Source organism: Fistularia commersonii, chromosome 18 (assembly GCF_037954325.1).
Source record: "Fistularia commersonii isolate RoL2024-O1a breed Wild chromosome 18, RoL_Fcom_v1.0, whole genome shotgun sequence".
Lineage (NCBI taxonomy): Eukaryota > Metazoa > Chordata > Actinopteri > Syngnathiformes > Fistulariidae > Fistularia > Fistularia commersonii.
Window position 1 is genome coordinate 6,373,810 of NC_141301.1, and position 22,987 is coordinate 6,396,796.

At 39.4% G+C, this 22,987-nt stretch overlaps 1 protein-coding gene across 4 annotated transcripts; it reads left to right on the top strand.

Annotated features, from left to right (window-relative positions):
* The first annotated feature begins 5,890 nt into the window (after positions 1-5,890).
* Positions 5,891-22,132, top strand: gdpd1 (glycerophosphodiester phosphodiesterase domain containing 1). 4 transcript variants are annotated; one of them, XM_086164757.1, is made up of 11 exons: positions 5,919-5,965; positions 6,303-6,470; positions 7,043-7,085; positions 8,208-8,343; positions 9,142-9,187; positions 9,307-9,428; positions 10,172-10,261; positions 10,955-11,088; positions 12,276-12,335; positions 15,447-15,498; positions 19,109-22,132. In XM_086164757.1, exons 2-11 carry the CDS (start codon positions 6,335-6,337, stop codon positions 19,235-19,237), a joined length of 948 nt encoding a protein of 315 aa, XP_086020883.1. In that variant the 5' UTR covers positions 5,919-5,965; positions 6,303-6,334; the 3' UTR covers positions 19,238-22,132. The 4 variants fall into 4 exon arrangements, with proteins under 4 accessions (XP_086020885.1, XP_086020883.1, XP_086020882.1 ...); XM_086164756.1 differs by lacking the exon at positions 5,919-5,965 and adding an exon at positions 5,973-6,149; XM_086164758.1 differs by lacking the exons at positions 5,919-5,965; positions 19,109-22,132 and adding exons at positions 5,973-6,149; positions 15,600-19,094.
* The last annotated feature ends 855 nt before the right edge of the window (positions 22,133-22,987 follow it).

The window sequence follows — 22,987 nt, forward strand, 5'->3', positions numbered from 1 at the left end:
AACATGATCTCGATCGCGGGGGTGGACTCATTGATTTGAAGATGACATGAGGACGGTATCATCGTCCATTCCACTCTCGAAAATTTCAGACGTTAAGGTGTTTCGACAGTGTAATTTGAATGACTTTGGCTGCATTGATTAAGTGCGTTAATATGTACTTCATGCCATCACGTGTACCTAAATGGATTTGTCTTAAAAGACATTACCTAATGTCATTGTGTAAATGTAATGTTCTTAATACATAACTGCTGAGTCGTAGCAGAACAAGGGTCGTGGTTATGTAATCAAGCAGTCGGGACAGGCTGTGCATCTTTGACGCTACCAGAGACAGACTTGTCGAAACATTAAGCACGTTTAGGTTCAAAGAAATGTGATAGATAGCTTGACGATCTTTGGGCAGGATTAGCTCATATAAATTATGGTGGCCCAGAATCCTGATCACTGTAATTGTGAAAAAATAATGATGGCAAACTAGAGCCGTGACAACATATGGGGTACAATCAAAGGAATTTGTTGTACCCGTGTTTATTGCTGCAGCAACTGGATGTGGTAGTGGTCTACAAATGTTTTTGCCTCCCATACAATTGGCATCTTCAGGTAAGAAGAAGCCAAACATTTCAGGGCTGAAGATGCTTGTTGCACGAGAGATTCTACTAAAGTCCAGTTGGTGTGACAAGATAAAACTAAAGGACGCTTGTGTTAGAGACAACACATTTACACAAACAGAACAAACCACAGCACAAAAAGTACAGATTTACTAAAAAAAAGAGTAGTTGTGCTGAAGAGCAAGCTATTCACTTAAAATGCTTTAAAGTGACTTGCGATTGTTAGTTTTTTATTTTGGAACCTCTAACATGTATTATCATTATTTTATACATTGAGAATACCATTTATTGATATATTTCATGTCCACTAAAAAGGAATGATCACACAATTTATAGTTTCTGATTTCTACTCTTGAACATTTGATGATTCATAGGACCGTGATGAAGAAATTTCCAGTGATAGAATGGGGGAAGCAAAAGTCACCAGGACCAGGAGAAGAAACATGATTGAGCTGGAAAATCCCTGAGTCATTTTTGTCTGATATGGAGAAGTAATAAAAGTTGAAGCCATTTCTGTTGACGTCTCTTCAGTGGCCTGGTTAATATGGAAATATATGATATTTATTCAAACATCCACAGAATGATTAATGTCAAACACTCCAATTCCTTAGAGATAAGTAACCATACAACACATCCATCGCTTAATGAAAAATACAGTAACATCAAAATCATGTATAATTATCTTTCTTGATCACAGGCCATTACTCTCAAGTCTTAGTTCTTTGCTGCAAAGAAAACCAAGAGAGGTAATTTATTCATACACAACAATTTATCATGGCATACTCATTAATTACATATTGGAAATGAAGAAAGTAAAATCTTTCAATTCATGACAGTGAAATCAGAAGAAGTTAAAATCAACTAGAGCAATTGCTTTGTAGACTTTGTTTTGTTTTATTCTATTTATAATCTTTGACACAAATCTGTCTCACTTCCCTCATGTGACTTGAATGTACACATTTATGTAATAGTTATTATTTAAGGAATTCACAGTCATGTCCAAAATCAAAACTGGAAGCCAGAGTTGAGACAAGTCCTTGCCTACAAGTCCACAGTTGCTCTGCGGCTATTGTTGAGTGAGTGCGTATGTGAATGGGTAAATCCAATGTACCATAAAGAGTTTTGAATCAAAAGGTGTGAAAGCGCTATATAAATTTAGACCTATGGAACAGCTGAAAAAATGAGAGGAGATTACATGACCACATTAAACCATTAACAAGACAATGGTTAATCCCATGAGAGCACTGACCTGCAAGTATTTTAAAGTCTGGGAGCTTGGTCAAGCTCAAGAGTGAAAGGCCAATTTTACTGTACTGCCACCAAACTGCTGATGTTCATTGTTGTACATACTACTGCATACATCTATCACTTGCACCTTGCCTAGCTGGACTTTTCGGTGATTTACATCCGGATACTGTGAAGATGATGCCTATGCAAACAAAATTACGTTCTGAAAACACCTGCTACGTACAGAATGACAATAAAGACTAAGTCTAAGTTTAAGTTAAGTATAAAAATACGCGTTATCATTTCACATCGAATTTTTCTGCCAAAAACATTCTCATTTGAGGATATTATGTCACAGACTAAATCAAATAACCTTCAGTTAAAGTGTTGCTTACATTCTGACCAGCTCTCCACCAGACAACCATATCATTATGCATGCTTCCTGAGAGGCACTGGAATGTATTGTCCCGAAATCCTCAGATGGGTAGTTTCTAATTAGAAGCAACAAATCTTGTCATAGTTACTCATTTAATGTCAAATTTACATGCATACTAAAACTACAAATTTAATTTATCTGACTTTTGAAACTTTTTAACTCTTAAAGTAGGAGGTGTCGAAATGAAGATCTATAAAAAATGGTCAAAATACTTTTCAATCTTAATATTGATGATCAAAATATGCAAAATGCTATCAGTGTTATAATTTGATAATATGTATGATATATAATATTTATTAATTTATTTACTGTAAATATAGTTCTTTGTGGGTATTTTGAATTTTCTCTCTTTCTAATTATGTTTTTAATAATTACAAAATGTATGGGTATTTTTCTGGGACATTATATATTATATTCTTATCTTTATTATATTCTTCACCTTATGAGGAAATAGTTCAACTTTTTAGGAAGAGTATGACAATTGCAATTGACTGGTAATAATGACAGTTGTTAGACAACTGTAAAGACTTGTTAGACAAGTAAAAAGTAAAATATTTGCCCCAGTCAAGTCAAATTTGCTCTTAAGTGAGGTTAAGTAAATGTATTTACCTAGAGTCATCCTTCTCTTTATAGGTTTCTTATTTACTCAACGGTGTCACATAATGATAACACTTAGTGGGACTAAATTCACTGTCCTTGATGTATTATAAAGAATCTCATACATTGTCAGGATCTTGTGTCTCTGGGACGGCTTGGAGTGTCTCCATGAACATCCACTCTGATAGTAAACACTTCAGAGAAGAGAACAAAACCTACCAGGTCATGAAGTATAACACACACAAAAAAAAAATCAGAAAAATTTGACAATGATGTGGACTTTTTTTGTTTGCAAAACACTGGGTCTTACTTTAAAAACACAGCAGGCACCTGAATGTCTTATAAAGGGGACTGTTTGGCCTCTTTGAAACAACATGAAAATATTAATTTAAAAGCAGACTTAGAAGAAAGACTATGAGTCATCTGGCTAAAATATGAGGATGAATGGATGTGGAATGGATGAATGTTCCTTTTTCTCATCATTAAAAAAAGTGATGATGCATGTGTACAGTTATAATTTAGAGTGTGGCATACATAAGAACGTAAAAAATGACAATCTAAAAATATAAATCAGAGATATTGACAATATCACCAGTTAGATGGCAAAGCAAAACAAAATCAGCAAGAAATTGCTTCGGATTCAATAACACTATCCCAAAGTCAGCAAGAGATTACAGCCTTCTGAAGTGCAGTAAAACCCACCAATATAAGGGTATGTGTAAAATTATACAATGATCAGCAAAACTTCTGCTTATTAATTTAAAAAAAAGTTTGAAATACCTATCTGAAATAATTAATCCTTTACTAATCCCTAGGGGGAAATTAGCTCTTTACAATTAACCCATCATGGATGAACCATGAGCAGTAGGCTGCTGTCAGCAACTGCTCCGGGTTCGGTGTCTTGCTCAACAACACTTCGACACACTCGGAGGAGCCAGGAATCAAACCACCAATATTTGGTTCAAAAGACAACCTCCTGAGCAACAGTGCCCCTAAATGCAGTTTATTTTTTGTGATGAACATGTGATTCTCTCATCCTTATTATGATATAGAAATAATAAAAAATGACTTAATTCAATATAATGGCCTGTATTCATCATAAAGGCCTGAAGTAATATTTCACCTGAAGTAATATTTCACTCTGTCACTGTGTCACTGTGTCAACTCTCTTGCTCTTTCTCTATCCTACCATATCAGTACGGCACTAGTAACAAAACCTGAGGCCTTTGATTCTGTTATATTTCAAACCTTTTATTACAATTGTGAAATTTATAAAGGAAATCTAATCAAAAAAACTCCTGAAAAAAGGCAGGTAAAGGTGCATCTGATCTTGTGCCACTGGTGATTAAGAAGCTCAATCTCATAGTTAATATGCAATAAAACTGCACTGGGAGGTAATTTATCACTGAAATAAAAAATCTGATAATCTTATAACAAATTGCTATAACAGAGCCCAGGGGAGGGAGAGGTAGCAGATGATCCAGAGTGAGATCCGGGCAAAAGTGCATGAGCAGCAATGAAGCAGAACAGTGGCCAGCAAGGAACTTGGAGCCATGCTCTGAGTCGGAAGATCACCTGACCAGAACTTTGGAGCAAGAACCAGCAAGACTCAAATTCCTGATTCAGTCAGTGTATGATGTTCTCCCAAGTCCACCAAACCTGCATTGCTGGGGGCTAGCAGAAACACCAACATGTCCACTGTGCCCTGCAAAAGGATCTTTAGAGCATATTCTGAGATGCTGCCTAAAGGCACTGGGAGAGGGGAGGTACAGATGACGCCACGACCAGGTGCTGAAGGCAGTAGCTGACACCATCTGCGCTGGAATCCAACAAAGTAGGCACCAGCCCTCAGGAAGGCTGAACATCGCACTCGTCAGGGCTGGAGAGAAACTTCAATCTCAGCCAGAGGGCCCAGCTGTTGTCCACAGCATGTGACTGGCAGCTGAAGGTGAACATGGGAGGCAGTTGAAGTTCCCAGAGCACATCACCTGCACAACACTCAGGCCAGACATGGTCCTAACATCTGAGAGTACAAAGGAAGTGGTGCTACTGGAACTAGCAGTCCCCTAGGAAGACTAGATTGAGGAGGCTCATGAGCAGAAGAAGGCAAAGTACCTGGAGCTGGCACAGGACTGCAGCTTGAATGACAGGGAACTCTACCAGCCATTCCCAGCAGACCCTCACATTACGTTTGGGCCTGCCAGATCTAACCGGCTACCTGCCCCAACATCGGAGCCAGCTTACCCGTAGGTGGTGATCAGCTTTCTCTTTATCTGAGTGTCGAGGACATGCGACTGCAAGTCCGACAACACATCTAAAAGGTCGATGAAAGAACTCTGGCCTAAGGTGTATGGATAATCTGTAACGTGCACAGAAGTCCAATTACAAAACACCGCTGGGGGGGCCACTCCTCCTGATCACGCCCCTTCCAAGTTGCACTGTCGTTGCCCATGTGAGCATTGATATCTCCAAGTAGAACAAGGGAGTCCTCAGTGGAAGCGCTCTCTAGCAGCCCCTCCAGGGACCCCAAGAAGAATGGATAAACTGAACTGCTATTGGGTGCATAGCCAAAAACAACAGTCAGAACCTATCCACCCACCTGAAGAAGGAGGGAGGCTACCCTCTCTTCCATCGGGTTGAACCCAAACATACAGGCATCAAGTCAAAATGCCCACACCATTTTCCAGCAGTTACAGAATAATGACACCATAATTATCAGGAAGTATTTTTTTTGCTTTCAATTTTTACTTTCACTCACTGTATTTAAAACTGTCATAAAAACAAAATTTGTACTTTCATGACTTCCATTTCAACACTACCCTGTCAGTTTTTTCTAATATTTTTCGTTCATGTCAAATTTTGTATTTTATATTTCCAATATTAGTCTGATAATTCCAAGTATGAGCTCAAGTTATCTTTTCTGATTAATATTTTTATTTGTTTGCATTGATTTGATCTAGTCTTGTTATCTATTTACTATTTCAGCCCCAACCAATGAGTGGCGTTACTGAGCCTTCATGACCATTTGTTGCGATTTCACACAGTCGAAGAAGAGAAGACGCACATCTGAGAGCTGCCGCCGTTTAATAGAACGTGTTTGGTGAGTACCGTCGCAGCAGTGCTAGAATTGTCCGGTTATTTTGAGATATAGTAGCCCGATGCACCAAGTCGAGGAAATAAATAAAGCAGCTATAACAACAACAATAATAAACCTGGTAATGATATTACCCCCCCCACACACACACACACAAAAAGCTGAGGCAAGCCAACTGTTTGATGAGAAGGTAGGAGTCACTGCTTTCAGTCGTAAATTCCGGAGAGCTAATATTAGCCTGATGAACCCATTTAGCTTACTAACTCACATTGTAACGTTGTCCTTAAGTCAAAAATAGACAATGACATTAAAATATGAATGGCCTTATAATGACTGATTCCAGCTTCCCCGGCTGTTGCCAGCGCACCGAAAAAGATGTGTGCCGCAGTGTACGTGTTGTCGACGGTTGCGGGTTATGTCCTCACATCCACTCTGTTGCTCAAATGCCCCACTCTTTTGCACCGGAAAAAGAGAGAGACCTTCGTCAGTAGACACATCTCCCACAGAGGAGGTCAGTAAACATGTTAGCCAACATAAGGTTGGTAGGATTGCATTTCTATTCGAAAAGAACGTATTTGTTTGGATTACAATAATTGAAAGCATTTCATTGCATACGAAGAGCTGTGCAATATGCTCTATCTAAGTGTCAACTCTTAAGTGCTCGTTTGGTGGAATTGTTTTTAAATTTAAAATTTCTTCAATTTTATAGCCCGCCAGGAACCAGGTCTCGTGAAAATACATTGAAGAAGTAGTCATCTGATAGTCATCTTTAAAAATCCTGAATACATTATTTATTAATGTTCAGAGGATAACTTTGAAATGGCCAAATGTGCAAGATATTCATTCTCATTAAAACCGAATATCTTATCGGAAACATAGGACCAAAAGCTTTTAAAGAACATAATTGAATTGATGTTTTGAAAAGTAGCTGTTAAATACAGCTGCAATCAGATGCCTTTCACGATTATTTAAGTAAAAGGCATTTCATATTAGTGCTTTTCACGCTAAATGACCTATTTGTGCTCAGTAAAAAAAGAAAAGTGATTCCCCTGTCTTAATATAATTCTTTTTATTATAATGCAGGAGCAGGTGAAAACCTTGAAAACACAATGACAGCTTTCAAACAGTGAGTAGAAAGCTGTCATAATGGCAACTAATACATATTTGTGTCTCTAGAATAGCATCAGTTGTCTCAATTGTGGTTAGTGTGTTATTTTTAGCTTTGCAATCCTTTGGGTAATTGCAGTTCAGTGTTCTGCAACTGTCTGTTTTTACATTTTAATTCATTCCCATTCAATGTCTGTGGAAGTTTTCAGTCATCCAGCTCATGGTTAATTCTTGTCAAAATATTCTTGTGGCAACTGGAATGCATTTTTTTGCCTTAAAGACATTTCATCTCTCATGCCAGAGGTTTCTTCAGTTCAGAACTGAACTTACGAACTGAAGAAGCCATCAGACGTTTGAATACCGATTTTTGAAATAGCATTCATAAATCCATTAGCTCCTAGCAACTGGTTTGCGAACAGTTCTTAGTTCTAGATATCTAATGCAATCATAATGTCTTGTTATTTCATCCACATAGGGTTGGTATTTTATATATGATTGAACAATTTTGTGCTGATACTCTGCATACAACAGACAATCTGGATCACTGCTGAATATTTTTCTTTACCTATCATGGCATTGTTTCGGTGTTTGTGGCAACATTTCCTGACATTGTTTATTGAAATGTTACCATGAGAATGTACATTAAGAAAGATGCATTGTTTAGGTATCTGTTTGCTTGCATATAGAAAATCCATATGAATGCTATAGTTAGGAATGACAATAAAAACAATATGTAATGGCAGCCAAAAAAACGCTGATTTAAAAAAAGGAAACCATTAAAAGGGCAAAGAAGATTACCACAAACAGAAGATAAGAGATAGAAAACAATAGAGCAAAAATGTCAAAACAAACAAAATCAAACCTAGTAGACAAGCTGAGGATGATGCTGGCGAAGAGGAATAAGAATGAAAATTTCTTTAATAGTAATGGCTCTGTACTTGATATTATATAATTCATAAATTCAGGAATTCAAGAATTTCAAGCCTCAGTTATTGTATGTAAGTGTATTTTTGTTGGTGGGACAATGTGTGTACTTGCGAATGTGTGTGTGTGTGCAAGGAATGCTCTGTCTGCTTGTACAAAAGATTACAGTGTCTGTACAGTTTTATTATATTTGCTGTATTTTGGCCTGCTCATGTAGTGCTGTGGATCTTGGTACTGACATGCTGGAGCTTGATTGCCACCTAACAAAAGATGAGCACGTTGTGGTTTCACATGATCGACACCTACAGAGGGCAACCGGCCTAAATGCCTTCATCTCTGACATGACATATGTTGTAAGTAATTTGATTTCCACAACATACTGTGTCTTCAAAACTTCCTATCTGATGGAAATTATTAAATTTTAACAAAGTTCAGAACCAGAAATACTTTATTGAACCCAGTGGAAAATGAGTATCGATGGCTATAATTACTTAATTTTGAATTTACAGATACTACACTGTAAATGTATATGTTAAGTAAAACACACATTTGTGTCAAAACTGTAGTGAAGGCAGTGGTGTCAGTGTATTGTAGAACACCACCAAATCCCATGAAAGCAATTGATGAAAATCAGCTAAAATTTCCACCATTTTTCCTGAAAATCTACAAGAAAATATTCAATTTATAGTACTGACAGCAAGAAAAAAATTTAGCCAAGTATTCAAGGAAAATAAAAACTTAATTTAAATTTGAAGGAATTTTAAGGGCCTGCTACTGATGCTTGCAGAAATTATCTGGAACACTGTTTTGAAAATAAGTGGAAAATATGCAAAATTCTTTTTAGTCATTTAGAAAAATTTAAATCAGCAAGAACTTTATTAAAAAAACACAATAAAAGGTTAAGTAAACTTGTGAAAGGCTACATCATAATTAAGACAATTTCACATACTTTTATACAAACATTACATGCCATGATTATGCATAATTGAAGGGTTACTATTGGCACTTAAATAACAGTGTTTACATTATGTTTTCCTGCCTTAATTACATTTTTCTGAAATTGACTTTTCAGTCTTTGTCCTAGACCTCATAGTCTTTGACCATGAACCCCTTTTTTCTCCACTAACAACTTGCTACTTTAATGTCTTCAGGAACTCCCTCCTTACCTCTGTAAGCTGGGTGTCACTTTTCAAAGGGGTGAGTAACTTGCAGTATTACATACACAAAGGTTGTGTATTGATGAAAGGGGATAACCAGACATTGGTTATCAACATAGTTATTTTGTCTGTGTGGCTGACATGTACTTGTCCCTATAGAGTGCTTTTGTGAAGGCTCAGAGGGCACACGTATCCCTCTCCTCAGAGATGTTTTTGAGGCATTTCCGAACACCCCTGTCAACATTGACATCAAGGAAAACAATGACACATTAATCAAAAAAGTAAGCATTTATCTCTTTATCTCATCAAATCTCAAATTAGATCTGTCACTTGTTTTTGTCAAAGCAGTTTTAAAAGAAACTTGAACTTATCCTAAAGTGAATTCTGTGATAAAATTGGACACTGGTGCTGAAGGTATGCAGACTTAGAACGAAAATAATATATTTGAGGATTATCCCTATTCCAATGTAATCTTAGTATAGAATCGTTGATGCTGTGATGACTCAAATAAAAAGAAATAAACTGGTTTCCTCCAGGTTCTCATGGTCCCCTCCCACTGTCCAAAAACATGCCGTAGAATGCTGGAAATATACTTTGTCCATATGTGGGACAACGGGTGTGATAATATGTCCATATGTGGCCCTGAAATTGATTTAAGATACCTTGGAGAAGTAGTCCAAAAAATTATTGGAAAATTTAACAAGTGATTGAATAATGGTATTCTCAATAACAGCCGTGGCTAGCACTTCCACCTCACAGCAAGAAGGTCCCTGGTTTGATTCCGACAAGGGGCCTTTCCAAAAACATGCAGAAAGTTAATTGGAAGTTGCCCAGATGTGTGAATGAGACAGTGAATTGTTGTTTGTCTCTATTTGGTCTTGCAGTAGCCTGGCGACCAGGCTAGCCCAAAGACAGTTGGGATAGGTGTCTGCAACCCTGATGACTGTAGGATAACTGGTAGATAATGAATGGACGGGGAGACATCTGTTGTGTTTTTCTTTGTAATTGATTATTAATATTGCAGGTCTCTGAACTGGTCATCATGTACAGCAGAGAACATCTGACCGTTTGGGGAAATGCAAGCAACCAGATTGTCAAGAAATGTTATAAAGAGGTGTGTAAAAAAATAAATAAGCTCGTCAACCTGAGTGTTTGACCTCAGATATTAGACTGTGTTCTAAATTGCATCTTCTAGAATGCTTTTTCAACTTCAGTTGTTGTCAAAATCTTCCCATTCAATTATTATAACAATAATAATAGTAATAATAATAATAATAATAGGCTGGCTATCAGACTTTTTAATTCCTCTTCCCTCAGCCGCAGGGAATCTTCAAATCTTTGTAGTTAACAGTTAAGACAATTTATATTTCATTGTATTTCTTATTCTTCCTCCTTTCTACTATTATCTATTACTGTTATGTTTTTACTTGAAACTCTGGCACAACAATTTCCTTCGGGATAAATAAAGTTGCTCTCATCTCATCTCATCTCATCTCATCTCATCTCTCAACAAAATGTCATGTCTTTTGAATATGCCAGATACAAAGATGGCAATATGGCAAAAATTTTACTTGAGAAATATGTTACCTAACAAGTTGGTCCCCTGCTTATCCCTTTTTGTATCATGTTGTTACTCTAATGTGAAGTGTTATTGAAAAGACTTTAGATATGAGCACATTAGAAATTTCCTTGTATCTTATGATGTGCTCATTTGATGTTGTGGCCCATAATCCTTTAACAGTATGGATTGGACACTGTACTGTAAATTTGAAAAGTTACATCCCGTCTGCATGTGTGTGTTTTGCAGAACCCTCGTATTCCAGTGTTGTTCAGCTTTCCTAGAGTTTTGCAGCTATTAGGCCTTTTCTACTCTGGGCTCCTCCCTTTTGTTCCCTTGAAGGAGCAGTTTCTGGAGATCCCGATGCCTTCTATTATTATCAAGTATGTATTTAAATTTAGAACCGTGACATGGAGCTTTTCAGAAAAAAAAGGCCCATGCAAGGTGTTTTGGATAGAAAAGTCCTCCAGTTCCAAACGAATTAGCCTGAATTTCTTTTTAGTAAAATTTTTTTTTAGTGAAACATAATCTAAATTGTGATCATTTCATTGGGTTTTCTAGATATCTATGTAAAATGTTGTAAATGTAAAATGTTAGTTTAATTTCAAAGATTTGTAATTCAACAGATTTTTAAAGGGAACTGGTTCCTGTCTGGGGTTCTGAACTGGTAATTTTGAAATCTCTGCACAAATTATATTGACTTTACGAAACTCCTCGTTCTACAGAAAAAAGGCCAAAAGAAGTCTTACAGTTTCTTTATAGATAAGAACCTCCATGTTATGAATAGGCTTTAAAATAAATCTCACCTCTTTACTGCACAAACAGTGTTTGAGTACCATTTTTTTGCTGCAATGTATCCCAAATTAAATTACCTTACAGACATATTTGAGTGCCACCATGTTTACACCAGATACATCAAATATGCGTATTACACCGAGCTACTTTAGTATTATCATTTTTGGATTGTCACCTTACAGATTCCTGGTTTGCCTTTCCCATGTCTGATATGATGTTTCCAGTGCCTCTAAAGGCTATTTGTGACTTAGTAAGTTAGCTTGGTAATTTAGTCTTGCAAAATTAGTTTTGTGTGTTGATTGATCATTAAGATTGAGGTCATAGAGCAGATTAGTCATGCTGAAAATGCACATGCCAAGTCACTCAAGGATTGAGTGACTTATTTTATTGCAGTACATAATCTGGACTCTTTGCTTAGGTACTTATAAATAAGTATTGGTTTAAAAGTTGTTCTTCGTTTCTCCTATCTATTTCAACCAAACTTTTGTCTTTGTTGTTTTTTTTCTATCATTGCTGGTGACCAAAGTGTCTGGAGAAATTTTATCTTAAGATCTTTATGTAGAGATCTATAGTTTTGTTGAGTTATGTTACTATCATACCCTGTGTGTGTGTGTGTGTGTGTGTGTGTGTGTGTGTGTGTGTGTGTGTGTGTGTGTGTGTGTGTGTGTGTGTGTGTGTGTGTGTGTGTGTGTGTGTGTGTGTGTGTGTGTGTGTGTGTGTAAAACTGCTTTATTGTATGTTTTACCATTTTCCCACTGTTTTTGTGACCTACCAGACTAAAGGATCCCGACAAAATAACAAGGAGCCAGCGCTTTGTTACCTGGCTGGCAGATAGGTGAGTTGCTTGTTTGTCTCAAATATTTATCATTCTTTTTGTGATTATTTACAGCAAAATCATTTCTGTCATATGAACTTGTCAACATTTTTCACTGAGATTGTATTTTGCTTGAATGAATTGTCATCAAAACATTGTTAACCTGTGAATTATGGAATCTGTATGTCCAATCCCTGTTTAACATTGATTAGATGTTAATAAAGCAGTAATATATTTTTAGTTATGATGCCTGGCACCTCGAGGTTATGACAGGAATATACAATCAAGCTAGGAAATTTTTAAAAATGGAGTCCAATTCAATGCAATTAGAAATAAGTTTAGATGAAATATCAGTAAAAATCCGCAAAAATCATATCTTACTTTTAGCTAGGATTGCTCTTCAGGCTCTTCAGGCTCAGGCTCCCCACATGGAGTTACCTCTCTAGCAGGGAAAACACCTGAGCCAATGGAAGAGGAGAAGCAATACTAGCTTGAAATAGGTGAACTCTCTCAGCATAGCAAGCTGCTGGTCAAGGGATGGACTCTTATTTGCTGGAGATGAAAGGGGTTGGCCTAGTGTTGGGATACTCACCCCTCAGCTGAGCACCAGTGATGGAGTTTTCCTCATTGAAGCAGAGGGTTGACTCCATGTGGTTCAATGGGTAGGGAATGAGAACCGTGATGGTCATTTGTGTCAAAGCACCTTGGAGATGTGACGGATATGCTGGATAGGGTACCACATTATGGTTCCATAATTCTGATGAAAGACTTCAGTGCTTACATTTGCAATGACAGAAATCGAAATGGATCATTTAGGAAAACGGGTAACATTTGGTAAAGGACCCAGCCCACAAAGTGCGCAACTCACAATTTAGATGGAATTTTTCCAAGAAGGGGACATGTAACTTGAATGGTCCATGTAAAGCTCATCCCCACTATGGAAGTGCCCTCCTGGAGCTATGATAAGAACTGAATTAGGAATCATGAATCATTGGTGGCGATTGCCTGGTATGGAGACCTCAGGATCACTTCTTTTGTCTGTAGACAAATGACCTCCAGCAGGCACTGCTTTGGTATGTAGCTGTTGATACAGTCAGGGTGTAGGTCACCACTTCCAAATCAGAAGCTGCTGTCACAAAATCAAGAGGACTGTCCTGTCCAGGTCGGAAAGGAAGCATGTGCTGCCTCGAGTGAAGGATATTAAAGTATCTTGGGATATTGTTCCTGAGATAGGGTTGGATAAAGTGTGAATTTTGAGGGGCATGATGGTGCAACAACTGCAGTAAGATGAGCACTGCATCATGTGGTTATCCAGAAAAAGAAGTTGAGACAGAAATCAAAACAAACTTTGTCGATTCATTTACGTTTCAGCAATCATCATGGAAACTTTTGACCTGTCATTGTGCCCAAGAATAAAAGAATGAGGACTTGAATATAGGTTGCTGAAATTAGTTTCTTCCCCATGGTGGCTGGGCTTAACTTTAGAGACAAGGTGGGTAATACCGACATCCGGGGAAGTAAGGAGCAGAGCGACTGCTGAAGTGGTATGATCACCTGATAAGTGCTTTCTGAGCACCTTTTGTTGCAGAAGCTATGGGTGTGCCTATTTACTAAAAAACCATGTGGTCGGCCCAAAAGATGCTGGATAGTAATTCATTCCATCTAGCCTTGGAATGTCCTGGGGGTCCCCTGAGGAAGAGGTAGAATTTTTCACGAGCGAGGATACCTGGGTTGTCTTCAGTCTGCTGCCATCACGAACCAGACCCGGATAAGCTCTGGGATAGTAAATGAATGAATTGATGAATGATAGCTCAACTTTGACTAAACATGGAGCTTCACTGTATAAAGACATTTAATTGGTAATTGCATATGGTTAATCTATGGTTAATCTACTATTCACACAATTGACATTTGAAATTATATTCACACAGACCTTTTAAAAGTGCAAACGTGGTGATTAATGTCTTAGGAATCATTTCATAATTAAAGCCATGTTCCTTTTATTTTAGGGCCATTAAATGCCATGATAGAAGCTAGTTAATGCAGGGGAGCCCATACTTTTTTGCCTCGTGAGCTACTTTTCAAATGACCATGTAAAAATTATCTACCTTACACTGAAAATGCTGAATATATTTTTATTTATACATATCCTGTGTATACTTATGTATGTCTGTGCACCTTGCATAACTGCTGAGCCCTTATGACACACTAAACAAGTGTACCTTTTTGGTCATTATCTTACCTTGCTTACATGACTTGCACTGAATGGAGTTAGTCAGTGTTGCATTGTCCAGACAGCAGCCACTGGTAGACAGTATGAAGTTTTTGAAATCACCCCCGAGAAAAATGACTGTTGTCCAAACAAATGTGATTTTAGTTTGTTCACCTTTCTCCTTCTCAGGCTCGCTTATTGAGGGAAATTCAATGTCATAGCTTTTATGAACAGTCCAAAAGTGCTGCTTCACATTTCCCCTCTTTGGAAGAACAATGGTAGATTGACAGATTGACATGCACTTTGAATTTGACATGAAAAAAAAGTCTTCCTTCCATTATCCATGGAAGTGGTAAGTTGTAAGTTTCTTACTTGATCGATCCAGCACTCATGTTTTGCCCTTTCTTGAGAAGAAATCATTTGAAAGGGTAACTTGTCTGTTGGCTCGCTGGAACTTTCAGTTGCTTGCACGTGATTGACTGCACGTGTGGTGATTTGTTTGTCAGAAAAAGACAAGATCTCAGACTGGCTGCCCTGTACTTCAGTCACCTGACAAGTGCCATAGGAGGATGGATGACAGACTTTTGGGCACCCCTGGATGGAAATGTTGGGTTTTATCTTAGAACCAGAATTGTAATGATTGGGGTTAGTCAAATCATTGAAGCCTTACTCATTTATTACATGGTGTATATTGTGACAGGCCTGACTTCTGGCTCCTATGAAAATGATCAGAACCTTTTTCAGCAGAATGTTTGGTTTCTAACTGATGGCCATGGTGTTTATTTTTTTCCAAAATCATACACTAATTTACAGTCTGTGACTAAGGCTTACAGGTTGTATTGCAAAACTTGTACACTTCTGACTGCACAATTGTTGGATTAGCAGATTCTTTGTACTGATTTGTTGTTATTGTCTTTCAGCTTGTTGATGAGGAAAGCTCTCTTTCAGCACCTGGCTGCTCGGGGCATACAGGTAATGTCACACATATTAATGACATTTGCTCTTTCAAAGCTGATTGCAATATTTAGAAAATGCTTTAATCAAAGAATTCAGTTAGCTCTTTGTGTTGGCAGATCACCAAAACATCAATTATTCAGAATCCTGATCTCGGACACTGTCTATGTTAACCATCCATCCATCTTCTCCTGCTTATTCGGAGTCGGGTTGTGGGGGATGCAGCCGGAGCAGTGAGGCCCGGACCTTTCTCTCCCCTGCCACACGGTCCAGCTCCTCTAGGGGAACCCCTAGGCATTCCAAGGCCAGCCTTGAGACAAAGTCTCTCCAGCCTGTCCTGGGTCTTCCTTCCGGTCTCCTCCCAGATGGACATACCTCCCCCGGGAGGCGTCCAGGAGGCATCCTGAGCCTCATCTGACTCCTCAATGGGAAGGAGAAGTGGCTCTACTCCGAGGTCCTCCCAGATGATCGAACTTCTCACCCTGTCTCAAAGGGTGAGTCCGGCCACTCTGCGGAGGAAACTAATTTTGGCCGCTTGCATCTGCAATCTCGTTTCTTTCGATCACTACCCACAGCTCATGACCATAGGTGAGGGTGGGAACGTAGAGTCACCAGTAAATTGAGAGAGTGGTCTTTTGGCTCAGCTCCCTCTTAACCACCACAAACCAGTACAGAGTCCACATTGCTGCAGACGCCACACTAGTCCGCCTGTCGATATCCCGCTCCATCCTTCCCTCACTCGTGAACAAGACCCCAAGATACGTTCCATGTCTGAAGCAACATGCCGCCGTTACCCGTCTGCTGCCTCCGGAATCCCACAGGCCAGAAAGACCCAATAGGACTCCTTCTTCAGTTTGACAGCATCCCTCACCGCCGGAGTCCACCAGCGGGTTTGATGGTTGCCATCCGGACAGGCAATGATCGCAGCTCTGGTCTTCCGCCTCAACAATGGAAGCATGGAACCAGGCCCATTCAGACTCGATGTCTCCCGCCTCCCTCAGGACATGGTTTTAGCTCTGCCAGAGATAAGAGTTGACAGGGGACTCCACTAGACATTCCTAGCAGACCCTCACATTACGTTTGAGTTTGGCATCCTCCCCCACCATTAGAGCCAGCTCACCAGGTGGTGATCAGTTGACAGCTCCGCTCCTTTCTTCACCCGAGTGTCCAGGACATGCGGCTGCAAGCCCGATGATATGACCTCAAGGTTGATCAAAGAACTGTGGCCAAAGGTGTGTTGGTGCCCAGTGCACATATCGATACCCTTATGCCTGAACATGGTGTTCGTTATGGACAATCCGTGACAAGCACAGAAGTCCAGTAACAAAAAAATGCTCTGGTTCAGATCAGGGGGACCATTCCACCCAATCACACCCTTCCAAGTCTCACTGTTGTTGCCCACGTGAGCGGTGAAGTTTCCCAGTATAACGAGGGAGTCCCCTGCAATGGCGCTCTCTAGCAGCCTCTCTAGGGACCCCAAGAAGGGTGTGTAAACTGAACTGTTGTTGGGTACATAGCCACAAACAACAGTCAGAACCCGTCCCCCCACCTGAAGGCGGAAGGAGGCTACCCTCTCGTCCACCAGGTTGAACCCCAGAGAGCAGGTGCCGAGACAGGGAAATCAATATGCCCACAACTGCCTGGCACCTCTCACCAGGGGCAACTCCAGAATCAAAAAAAGAGCCCAGCCCCTCTCGAGAGGACTGGTTCCAGAACCCACGCTGTGTGTCGAGGTGAGTCTGACTATACAGTGCCTATCATAATTATTCACCCCCTTGGATGTTTTACCCTTTTAGTGCTTTCATAAATCAATTATGGTCAATAAAACTTGGCGTTTTTAACACAAATATTTATTGGAATAAACTCTTTAAAGTCAAAGTGAAAACAGATTTCTACAAAGTAATGTCAATGAAATAAAAATATATACAGAAATATAATTGTTTGCATAATCAATCACCCCCGTCTAGTCAGTATCTTGTAGATGCACCTTTGGATGCAATCACAGCAGTGAGTCTGTGTGGATCAGTCTCTATAAGTCTTGTACATCTGCCCACAGCAGTTTTGCTCCATTCTTCCTTGAAAAACTGCTCAAGCTCTGTCAGGTTGTGTGGGTATCAGGTATGAACAGCCCTTTTTAAGTCCAGCCACAAGTTCTCTATAGGATTGAAGTCTGGGCTTTGACTTGGCCACTCCAGGACATTTACCTGGTTCTTTTTTAACCATTCCTGTGTAGCTTTTGCAGTATGCTTTGGATCATTGTCTTGCTGGAAAATAAATCTTCTCCCAAGCCTTAGTTCTCTTGCAGACTGAATAAGATTGTCCCCCAGGATTTCAGTGTATTTTGCTGCAGTCATTCTTTACAAGCCTTCCAGGTCCGGCCGCTGAGAAACATCCCCACAGCATGATGTTACCACCACCATGCTTAACAGTGGGGATGGTGTGTTTTCGGTGATGCAGTGAATGGTAACCGCCAAACATCCAAGGGGGTGAATACTTATGATAGGCACTGTATCTAGTCAGACTCTCTCAGCCTTGCGCACCATCTAGGGCTCCTTCCCCGCCAAAGAGGTGACATTCCATGTTGTAAGAACCAGCTTCTGCAGCCGAGGATCGGACCGCCAAGGTCCCCCGCTCTGGGTAACGCCTGGCACATGCTCCACACGACCCCCTTGGCCCTTTTTGTGGGTGGTGAGCCCAGGGGAAGAGCGACCCATGTCGTTCCTTCAGGCTCTGCCTGGCTGAGCCCCATGGGTAAAGACCCGGCCACCAAGTGCTCATCACCTGCTCCGGGGGTGGGGTGGGGGGACCTGTTTGCCTTGGGTGATCCCTCCAGGGGACTTAAAACCTCCAAAAACATAGCTCCCTGGATCACTGGGACATGCAAACCCCTCCACCACAGTAAGGTGGCAGCTCACAGAGGGGTCTATGTTGAGCAGCACAATATTTTTATGAAATATGTTTATTTATAGGGCGGCACAGTAGCACTGTGGTTAGTCCTTCACAGCACGAAGGACTCTGGTTCGATTACCCACAGGGGGCATTTCTGTGTCGAGGAAACGCATGCATGCTCTCGGAGAACCTGTAAGTTCTCCTTCTGTCTTTGTGGGTTTCCTCCAGGTTTTCTAGTGTCCTCCCCCAGTCCAAAAACATGAAGAGGGTTAATTGGAAAAATTGGCCAAATGTGTGAAAGAGAATGTGAATCTTTGTGGTCCTATGATCAACTGGCAACCATTCCAGGGTGCAACCCCATCTCTTACCCAATGACAGCTGGGATAGGCTCCTACATACCTGCATCCCTGGGTGCCGGATAAACAGTAGATCATGGATGAATGGATGTTATCATACTTTGTCATTACCTCTCCTCTGTCAGCTTAGGTATTTGGGGGGGCAATAGATTGATGATGTCAAGGAGAATTGCTGCATTACCCACAATTTCAATGAACAGAGACACTCTCATTGTAGGAGCTTACTGTTCCTTCTATTAATATAAAGTAATTTAAAGATCAGATTTATTCTAGAAGGTTCATTTCTTTTGAAATTTTAGGGAGGTTCTGGGAGATTTTCAGTGAGAGATTGGGAGATTGGCATGCATCACTGTGAATGAGTGCCCTGGTTGTCTGAGTTTCAGGTGTACATTTGGGTACTTAACGAAGAGGAGGACTTCCAGCGGGCTTTCAACTTAGGAGCCACAGGGGTTATGACAGATTTTCCCACCAAGCTTAAAGACTTCATGAATCAGAATGGCATTCTGCAGTGACCTGCAAAAGCAGCACCGAGATTGACATGCCAATACGACCCTCCCCCACCACTACATGTCCACTCATACTGCATGCACTTTAGGGTGAAAATTGTACTGTGGATTAAGTTTATAGTCCATAGCTTCATTGTTCTGCCACACATAAAACAAACTATAAATACCACTTTAAATTCATCCATCTTCTGCCACTGATCCTGCACTCAGGGTCGTGGGATAGATGGACTGAAATTCATATTCAGTTTTCATAAATAGTTCTGTTCTTATCTTTGAAACATGGAGCAAATGATCTGCTATTAGAAGAGCTTTATGTTCTAATAGACACAAGTTTATTTTAAAAACTGCTTCAGTAAATTTGTATGGTCTGTTGCTGTGATTTTTTTTTAACTTTTAAATGCCCCTAAGTACAGTTGTGTTCAATAGCAGTGTCAAAAATGTGGGTAAAGCTCAAAAGCATTCTAATATTTTTATTTCCATTCACTGATAACACTCCACAATATATTTTACACTGAAGCATCAAGAAAAAAGTAGCAATATTTGAATTAATTTGAAGAAAAAGTGATTGTGGACAGTTCAAAAAAATAGCAGTGTCTGAATTTTTCATAACAAACTCAAATGTTTACTTAATGAACTGAAACATTAAGATTTAGCATTCCTGTGATTCACAAAACTAATATTTAGTTGCATAACCACTGTTTTTGAGAACTGCTTCTTCTGACACCAACTTCTGACACCTGGAAACAGGTATTCCATCCAAGGATGATTTGACAACCTTCCACAATTCCTCTGCATTTCTTGGTTTTGCCTCAGAAACAGCATTTTTGATGTAACACCACAAGTTCTCGATTGGATTAAGGTCCGGGTATTGGGCTGGCCACGCCATAACCTTGACTTTTTTGGTCTGGAACCAAGATGCTGCTCGCTTACTGGTTTGTTTGGGGTCACTGTCTTGTTGAAACACCCATTTCACGGGCATTCCTCTTCAGCTTAAGGCAGCATGACCTCTCCAAGTATTTTGATGTAAGCAAATTGATCTATGATCCCTGGTATGCGATAAATAGGCCCGACACCACGGTAAGAGAAACAGCCTCATGTCATGATGCTTGCCACGGTTCTTCTTGGTCTTCAGAGCGTACTGAGGCTTGAATTCAGTGTTTGGGGGGTCTTCTCACAAACTGTCTGTGGCCCTTGGACCCAAAAAGAACAATCTTGCTTTCATCAGTCCACAAAATGTTTCTCCATGTCTCTTTACGCCATTTGAAATGGTCTTTGGCAAATTGTATCCTCTTCATCACATGTCTTTTTTTTGACGATGGGACTTTGCAGGGTTTCTTGCTGATAGATTAGCCTCACACAGACGTCTTCTAATTGTCACAGTACTCACAAGTAACTTCAGCTCATCTCTTATCTCCCTGGCGCTGATCATTGGCCGAGTCTTTGCCATTCTGGCTATTGTTTGATCCATTTGAATGGTCGTCTTCCTCTTTCTTCCATGAGTCTCTGGTTTGGCTTTCCATTTCAATGCATTGCAGATCATTTAAGCTGGGCAGCCCATAATTTTTTGCACTTCTTTATGTTTTCCCCTCTTGGATCAACATTTTAATTAAAGTATGCTGTTCTTCTGAACAGTGTCTGGCAAGACCCATCTTTCTCAGGTTTTCAGAGAAAATTGCATGTAAAACATGTGCTGGCTTCATCTTTAAATAGGGGACACGTAAATGACAGCTGTTTCTTCACATAACGACTGATCACCGTGATTGAACTCCACACTGCTGTTTTTGAAGACACCCCTTTCGCTTAATTAGCCAACAACACAGACTCAGGAGCATTCATATCATGAATGTTGGGTCTGTTGGGTTTCTCTACTACACCGACTGGTAAATTATTTGCGATGTAATATTAAGATTTCTACCAGAAACACTGATTAATCTGGTTAGTCATGTTGGACTGCTATTATTTTGAACACAACTGTATGTTGCAGTATAACATTTTGCTTGCACAATATGTTGTGATAGTAGAAACCATCAGTTACATGAAATTTAGTTCTTTATAGTGTTTCATTTTTCCTTTGCACAGTCAGTCTTCAAGCACATACAGTAATACTGTTTAAAATTATTTTTTATGACTGGCCAGATACAGCTACATGCTCTGTTAGTTCCTAACAGAATGCTGCCACAGATTCATAAAACAGTGAATTAATGTCAACATGTTCAATGCTGAGATGGACATCACCATACCCTGTGTATATGTTTAAATGCATAAAATTTTGATTCAACAATTCATAGTATAGAAAAGAAACTTTGCAGGTATTTTAAAAGACAATTGAGTGTCTCCTGTGCAAGTGTTGTAAATAAAGCTGCTTGGTCAAAAATTCTCTCTAAATGAAATTGAGTTATTGTTGAAACCTATTTGCACAAAGAATGTCATTTGATTAATAGCATGCCGTACCTTTTCTTTGTCTATGTTAATGTGAATGTAAATTATGTGAACATACTCAATTTGTGATTTCTTTGATCTTCATTTACTCATGACAGTGAAATGTGCTAAAACAATAATTGCCTTGCCGTTCCAAGCAGCATTCGTTAAAGTTCATTACTTCAAGACCCCTTGGACAATCTTACCAATGATTTTCTTTGAGCCAAATTTCGAGGCAAACAACCTGTGACACTGCTGAATGTATTATTGGCTCACAGTACTGTATATTCTCTTGCATGCTAAACAGAATTGATATTCTTCAGTTTGTTGTCCCTAATTACATTTTTTTGTATTTCACATTCCTCATTTTACATCTACCATCTCAAAGCAATCACATCAAACTTCCATCGTTTCCATGTATTGTGGGTATTGACCCAGATGTGACTTAATTTTATTGTTCTATTAAATCTATAATGCAGCTGTTTTGTCATTGTTTTTGCTTGTTTTTTTAACAAAAGGTAGACTTTTTTAAATATATGTACATATTTTGGATTTGCTGTTTTTTCCAATGTTTAAGAGCTGGATTGTTCTTTATTCTTAACCAATGAGACATTGACGCTGGAAGCTGCAGCAACATTGTTGAGTCAGTGGGTAGCGCTGTGGATCAGGGTAAGCGTTTTTTGACTATTGTGGACGTATTAATGTAACGTGTGTTGTGACGTATTAGACGTGCATACGTTAACTTCAAAGGCTGTTTTATGTAGCTGATCAAGTTAAGTTTAAATCGGGGTCCATAAACTTGATTTTAAAAAAACTAAATTCCTGCCTCATCAAAAGCTGCGGTTCTAGTTAATTCTGGTAAGGTTATTGGTTACCCGCCCTTGTTCGCAACCAACAAGCGCATTGTTGCTATGCCTTATTAGGATTTGATTGGCTCACACATTTGTCATTTATTAGGGTATCGTTTGCCAAAGCGGACACGCACAGGGAGGGAGATAGTTACCTCCTTCCGTCATCAGTGGACTTTTTACGTCATAAATCAAAAGGTATAATGATTTTCTTTTAGTGGTCAACGTTAGCAGGGAATTTGATGGGCGTAGTAGATTGTTAGTATATAGAACAAAACATTTAAACACAAAGATCTAGAGGCAAAACAATGAAGGGTGTTCAATTTATATATCAGCTGTTAAAATCGAACTCTGTCACCAGAAATGGAAGTAATATGCAACGTTTTAGATAAACCAGTGTGGGTTGTGTTGCTGAGCCTGATGAAGAGGTCAAGACACTGAACATAAACATGTTAAAAACCATATAAAATGCGCAGCTTTTTCTTCGATG